We start from the raw sequence: 7565 nt of genomic DNA, 5'->3' as shown, positions 1-7565 counted from the left end.
TTAACTAAACAAATATTAGTAAGTACGTCTCTGTAAATTTTGTTTCAACAGTCTACGGGAATGTTGACGTCACACACCGCCATTGTTAGCGCAGGTCAATGACCAATTTCCAAACAAAGTATGTCGTTAGTCTGATTTTTTCGGATTTTCTTTGATAAATTTCGCAAAAAATACCTTCTGGTACAAAACACAATCAATTAAACACTTTTTACATAACACACACAAACTTTATTTGGAATGTGAACAATATGACGGCCGTGACGTCACGTTCCGGTCAACCTATGCTCAAATAATAAAATCTCGTGCGGTGTTGTCTATTTTCGTCGATTTGTTGGATTTGTAATAGATGTGTATTCAATAATATTATTCGAAGTATTAGTTCTAATTATGATTAAGTATTTCGTCGGAAAATATATTTAACGATCAAGTCAGTATTTGAGAGGATTTGAATTGTAGATTTCGTGGAATTTTCCATGAAAACAACTGCGCCGAATTAATGGCAACAATGATGCATTTATTGAAATGTAACCTAAAAACTTTGACGTCTAGTTCAATAGCAGAGATAAAGTTGTTTATAAATTCAATATTGAAATAGATTTATTTTTTTTATATATGTATCCAATATATAACCGAGAGCTATTCTCATTAGGACAAGTAATACATTTATACAGGGTGTCTTTAAATATCTACATTGAATAGAAGAATCGTTAAAAAATATTTCAAAAACTTCATTTTGGTTTTTTAAAATTGTTAGTTTATGAGATACAGGGTGTTTAAAATACTTCATTATGCGAATTTTCTCTCGGTATTCTATAAATTAAGAATTTAGTCCGGTCGAAATAGATATTTCGCATGAAAAAATTTTTCACAAAACTGAATTTTAATCACGAGTCCGTCTTGCAAGAGTCTCGATTTGGGTACACAAATAAGTTTTTATGCATTCTATGTGTGCTAAAAATATTACTCAAGGTCAATAATCGAAATTTTAACAAAAACATTTTTTAAAATCGCCATATCTTCGAAATGATGATTTTTAGCAAAAAAAGTACAGGGGATGTTTTTGTAGATAATTTTATGATCTACAATTTATGTCTGATGTATTGTTTTGATAAAATTTACCATTCGGAAGAAAAATCCAAAAAACCGAAAATTTTGACATTTGACTTCAATGACACCCATGAAATGGTTGAGGACTTCTAGGAACTTCTTTATAATGACAAACCCAAGGTATCAACGATTATTTAGGAGTGTAAGAATTTTTTTATCTACAATGTCTAATTTGACCGGACTAATTCTAGAATTTTCAAATATTTTTTTACGTTTTATTATTACGACACGCTGTATAGAATCTTATTTCGATTTAAATTTATAGCCAATAAAATCGATGCAACTTCCACTTCTGGCTCCAAACGAAAAATATATAATAACATATCATATTTATAATTCAAGCTTTTTATTGTATAATATAGTTGGAAAATGCTTTCATATACGAGTTGAGGTATCTAAAGATGATTTCTGTACCGTCAAGTTTGAATATATTACGTTAAAACGAACGAGGAAAATTATTGAGATGGAATTTCTGAAAAAATTAGTGATACTCGTTTCAAACACACTGTATACTACCACTACACCGATAATTACACCGACTGACCGACAACTGACCCCGGAAATTCCAAGTAACATATCCGAATAGGTTAAATTAATCCTTTTTGATATACCTGATTTTGGGAAAAACCAAAAACCTTCTACCTGATAGATTCCACATAAAAAATTAATTTTTGCAATTTCGATATTAAATTTACCGCTTGGCGTAAGCCGCCTCTGGATTCCCGTCGACTAAAACACGATGCATATGAACGAAGTTTTTATTTCGCTCCCTGTATATATATATATTTTTTTTTAGGAAAGAATCATCTTTAGATCGACAACTTTTGGCTTGTAAATATCTTCCGTGGTTTTATCGTAAAACCAATTAGATAAAGTGTAATGATACATTCCTAATATTTGTATGTTTTGAGAGCCTAAAAGTAACAGCGAAATAAATTATGTCTAACATTAGGCTTCGGTTCAATTTAATACGAAATTTTTATTTTCTAAAACAATTTATGAACAAAAAAAATATTATATTATATAGATAATGCTCTTAAATTTAAGATTAGAATAGGTAGGCGAATAATTTTATAGATTTTAAATAATATTAGATCGAAACCAATGTAGTACAATAATTCTATTCATTTCATCAGTATTATCTTGAACTTTCGAGGTGAATCATTGATTTATAAGATTTAAAACGAACAACCCCCGTATATGTAATAACAAAATATCCACGGTTAGTTATAGACAACGAAATAATTAAATTATAACAAAAACAAAATTTCGTCGATATAATTTACGGCCACGTCGGTCCTGTCCAATTGCACTTCCAGTTGTTGTGGCGGTCGATTGTGACGTCAACAGCATTCGTAAATCCTCGTTTCACGGTTATTATTTATTAAGATATGTAAAAATATTCAATCGTAATTTGAGAATAAAAACACATAATACGTTAATAAAAATTTTTAAATGATGTTTCGACGCCTTTACCCGAAAAATCAATAATGTCATTGCTGTACAAACTATAATGGCGTCTGTTTGTAAGGTACATTTGAATTTATTTGATTCTCATTATTTTCATTAAATAAATATTGAAATTAATTGTATATGATTCATCTTGAAGGTTTTTTTTGCTACCTTAGATGGCCTATTTTAAAACACTAAATTCCGTTACAAATATTATTTACTGTTAGTTATTAGACCAATGCTGTATTGTTATCATTTGATATAATTGTTTAAATTGAAATAAACGAATGCTTGAAAGTGAAAATAATTTGTTTTATTTGATTATTCACACTCAAAAATACAGGCCACGTAATAATCGTTATTTTAACAAAGACAATCTGTATATGATTATATATCTGTCATATATACCACCATGAAGTTATATCATTGAATCATTCTGATTAGAAAGTTGAAACCTAATATAAATTAAATGTTCTGTGGGTTGATTTCGTTCAGCTGACGGATTGTTTCATTTGTCTATGGTTTCGACGTTCGGAAATTGTTATCTAAGTCTCGTTCTGTGCTAGGATCCGCAATCATCTGATCAGTGATCTACCCGAACTCGTGTTATAGTTTCCGAACAGCCTTATATAATGTGATTACAAACTTTCTATTGATGAAAATCACCTGTTACCTGGATTAGATGATAAGAAAGGTAACTATAAAATTATTTAAAAAGTTTTCTGTATTATTTGACGTTACTGCCCTCTATTGAACGATGTGTAAATTAAAAATAATGTCAGATATTACCGGATTAGATGATAAGGAAGGTAACTATAAAATTATTGAAAGGGTACGTGTAGGTGATAAATAAACGGCTCTACATGTTAATGTAATCGAAAATTTTATTTTATCAGTTTTTCGTATTTAAAATCGTAATAAGCTTGTTAAAATCATTAATACAATGATATATCATTATAAATTATGTACAGAAATGATAATTACGTATTCTTTTACTATTTGGTTACCCTGCCATCTATCGGACAAGATGTAAATTAAAAGTGTAAATGGCAATATAGTTACCTGTTAAATACATTAAATAATTTGTAGGTAACTTTAAATTCTATATTTTGTCATTTTATAGTCATGTGATCATTTTATATACGGGGTAATTTCGTAAAATACGGTGGTAATTTAAAAAAAAACAACAAAAATTATTCAATCAGTCTAATTTTAATTTCCAAATGATTATTCTTAAATTAATGTACAATTTTATAAAAACGTATATAAGAAAAAAAAATTATTACGTGGTGTGAAACTGGAACAAATCCAAACCGGGTAATTCTAAATTCAACGATGGCGTCGTTAATTCCATATCGGGTTCGGTAATTTTTTTGAATCTCTCGTTAACGAATTGATCGACATTCATGACTTCATCGGAATTAGTCAAATTATCCAGAAGAGTCCCACCGGGATCGACAGTAGTTAGCATTAAATCATCAACGGTACTCCTAATATTCGACAAATGCAACAGAGAATGATCGGACAATAATTCGGAATCGATTTGAGTTATTTCGTCTTTATCTTCTAAATTAGTATTAATTTTATGTTCCATTTCCGGTATACAAAAAGTCTGTGGTTTCCTCAAATCGTCCTCGGCCGTAAAGTAAACGTCTTCCAAACTTTTCGATATATTATCCACGCCATCTTTTGTCGATTTATCCCTCGTAGGCGCCGGATCTGATTCCATGGGAATTATTTTCTCTTTCATATCTTCCAAGTCTAAATGAATACGAGGCGCGGGGGATTTTCTCAAATCCTCCTGGGAATTGAAGTACACATTATTTTTCGTTTCACTGTGTATGTTGATTTCCTTTTTCACAGCACTGGTTTGTGTCTCCACTACTGAACTTTCGATTTTATCTTTACCTGTATTCGATAAATGTACTGGTTTGAAAAAGTCCGTGGTAGTGATTAGCTTTAAAACAGTCACGTCTTTATATAATTCACTGTCATTGAAAGTGTAGAATCCAGGAGTTAAGCCAATAGCGTTTCCTGAAAGAAGATTTATTAGCATCTGTTAACTAGTTTCCAAACGTCGATAATAAGGGGAACACAATAAGTTTGGAATTTTACCAAAAAATCAAATATAACTGTAGAAATTCAAATACATCCGTGTTGTAGAGCTTCCTGGGGTTGCAGCTGGACCACTTTGGGAATCTACTGATCTAGATTGAGGTTACAAAACCTAACCTAGTTATTATTCGCTTGAATAGATTGTTATAAGTAAAAACTCACCCAAAACTTTGTCTACTTCGACGAAATTTTTGTTCTCTTCCACTTTTTTAAAAAGAGCACTGGTTAATAATAAAACGTTATGCAGCAAATTGGTTAACTCTTCACAAAATTTGATACCCCGCTGTGCAGTCGAACATTTTTGAGTAATATCCACTAAGTAATTCCACACCTCGAAATTAACGCTACTGTTTTCTTTTTGCGGCAACGGTCCGTGATCGGGATATTTTTTTATGTGTTGTATCATTTTCGTTTTGCCCATATAAGCTTTCAAACATTTCGGGCAACGGTATTGAGCCGCTATTCTCCTGGGACGTTGATGGACGTCCAATTGTTGCATGTTGGTACATTTCGTCACTGGTTCTTCTTTAAACTGTGTAAAATCCGACGTTTCGATTTCGACGTCGCCTTCAAGATTGCTCTTTTTGGATTCTTTGATTTCTACTTTTTTAAAGTCCTGAGAAAAAATTGATCTTTAAGCATTGATTAGCTGAAAAAATCTTGCACGGTGTTTAATGGGTCGAAATGCAACAGAATTATCCAATATGTCATTTAAATCAAATTACTTTGAGGGTTTACCAAAAATTCTTCATTTACAATTAAAATATCAAATAATATAGTAACCTTAGACTATAAAAGGTCAGTGTTGCTTCTTAGAATAAATATCTGGTTATTCTAATTACAAAATTAATCAATTGGAGGCTAATGAAAAGTAATTTATGCCATCAAAAGCTGTAGATAGCCACAAATAACAACAAAATGGTGATACAAAGGGGTAAGGAAGCTCAGTTACCACAAAATATCAACTAGAGACTTAGGTAAAATACTTTGTAACATGAAAAGCTGCAGATAGCCACGAATAACAACAGTTGGAGGCTGTTGAAAGTGATTTATGTCGTCTGAAGCTTCATGTACTTACTAATAACACTAAAATGGTGCTAAATAGAGGTGACACAGTTCAGCTAACCTAATAAATCAACTGGAGGCAATTAAAAAATGTTTTATGCTACTAAAAGCTGCAAAATTCATATGGGATAGTAGGACATTGATAATCTTCCTGGTAAAGGAATATATATGAATGGGCTGGCAAATGGAAAGGATTTGGCTAGTAGCAGAATGTATATACAAAAAAGTATAATCACCTTTTCTATGTGTTTTGGAAATCTCACGACTCTACCAGATCTAGTCCTGGTAGCAGGTTTCAGAACTTTTGCTGGTTCTTTTTTCTGTTCTTGCGGTTCTTCAATTTTCTTCTTCTTTCTGCCTTTTTTCAATTTTTCTATTGGCTTAAAAAATTTTTATCATTAAACATATAAATCACCATAACTGCTGTAATAATTACAACTTTACCACAATTTATTGATATATAATAACGTTTTCTAGTTTCATACAGTTTCTCTCATACTTATTCAGCAATTTTTAAGTTTATTTACCTGTGGGTTCAATTGCTTTGGATTAACAACTTGATATACGTAGTTACGGTGAGATTCTGCACTATTTTGTATTTGAAATTTCACAATATTTTGACCATTCACTTTTAAAGGAGTCAGAAGTGGCATTGGTATTTGTAAATCAGTGCTAACATTTGGTAAGTAAGTAATGCGAGTTGTTTTATCAGTTAAATGCATATTATGTAACTCCTACAATACAAAATATTAAATTCGCAAATGAAATCTAATACGTGATTTGATAATTACTACTATCTAAAACATTATTTAGTAAACAAGTCTATAATTAGTTTAACTGTTGTTACCTCTTTTATTTGTGGTAAATATGTTATTTGGGTAGTTTCATCTTCTAAGCGGTCATTTAAAGTTGTTATATGCACATTTTTAACGTCCTAAAATATATTTAAAAATAGATATGTTTATATTATCAGTTTCGATATAAATTTTTAACCTCTTGTATTTGTAATACGTACGGCACAGCCATAATTTTTAGATTTAAATGTTACGATAATCTATAAAATCATAATTGTGTTTTCAATTTTCCATATCTCGAATAAAAGATAAAATTTAAGCAAACTAAATTTGAAGAAATGGGAATTCCAACCTATAAAACACACCAAAATATTGACAAATATGACAAGTGAATATTGGCGCGTTCAATTTGAATGATCGATATAGGGTACATTCCACTAAGCACTCACGATAATAACGTTCACGACCATGATCTTTCTCGTTTCCCTTAATCCAGTCCAGTGTTATAATTTATTTAATTTTCTAGTGAACTGCTTAGCCGATTTAAATTGAAGTAAAATTAAAATATCTTCTGCGGCGATAGTAAAATATTTGGTGGTGCGTGACAAGAGTTCTTGAAAAGTACTTACCTTTCTTGGAACCATTATTGGAAGCGTTTATAGATATTTTCTGCGCAATCTCCGGCTTTGTACGGTTCTTGTAACAGTATTTGCAAGCAACTTAGTATCGAAAAGACCGTCATGGAGACGGTTTACGAACGATACTTAAGTCGGTTGGAACACAAAACAAAATCGTTTGTATAACAATAACACAGAATCGACCAAGGACGGTTTTTTGATGGGCTGGAACGAACCTCATACTTTTTCCGTTGCGATCATAAATCTAGTTCGATAGATATAAATGTATACAGTTTAAATGGCCTAGCTCAGAAGTTTCGCATTTTAAGGTTATGTTTTTGATGTCAGTTCGAGTTCTAATTGTCTTTTTTGCTTCAATTTGAGTCTATCTTTTTTATTTTGTTGATTTTGTTAT

The 7565-nt window shown here is 31.0% G+C and overlaps 1 protein-coding gene across 2 annotated transcripts; it reads right to left on the bottom strand.

Moving 5' to 3' along the window:
• Positions 1-3752: 3752 nt before the first annotated feature.
• Positions 3753-6919, bottom strand: LOC130898022 (uncharacterized). 2 transcript variants are annotated; one of them, XM_057807048.1, is made up of 6 exons: positions 6733-6919; positions 6587-6673; positions 6267-6473; positions 5976-6119; positions 4837-5290; positions 3753-4593 (listed from the first exon to the last, which is right to left on the bottom strand). In XM_057807048.1, the coding sequence occupies exons 1-6, from the start codon at positions 6763-6765 to the stop codon at positions 3842-3844; spliced, it is 1677 nt and encodes a 558-aa protein (XP_057663031.1). In that variant the 5' UTR covers positions 6766-6919; the 3' UTR covers positions 3753-3841. The 2 variants fall into 2 exon arrangements, with proteins under 2 accessions (XP_057663031.1, XP_057663032.1); XM_057807049.1 differs by having other exon boundaries at positions 6755-6834.
• Between the last annotated feature and the right edge of the window lie 646 nt (positions 6920-7565).

Source organism: Diorhabda carinulata, chromosome 9, assembly GCF_026250575.1.
Source record: "Diorhabda carinulata isolate Delta chromosome 9, icDioCari1.1, whole genome shotgun sequence".
Classification (NCBI taxonomy): domain Eukaryota; kingdom Metazoa; phylum Arthropoda; class Insecta; order Coleoptera; family Chrysomelidae; genus Diorhabda; species Diorhabda carinulata.
This window is presented reverse-complemented; position numbering and strand designations above follow the sequence as displayed.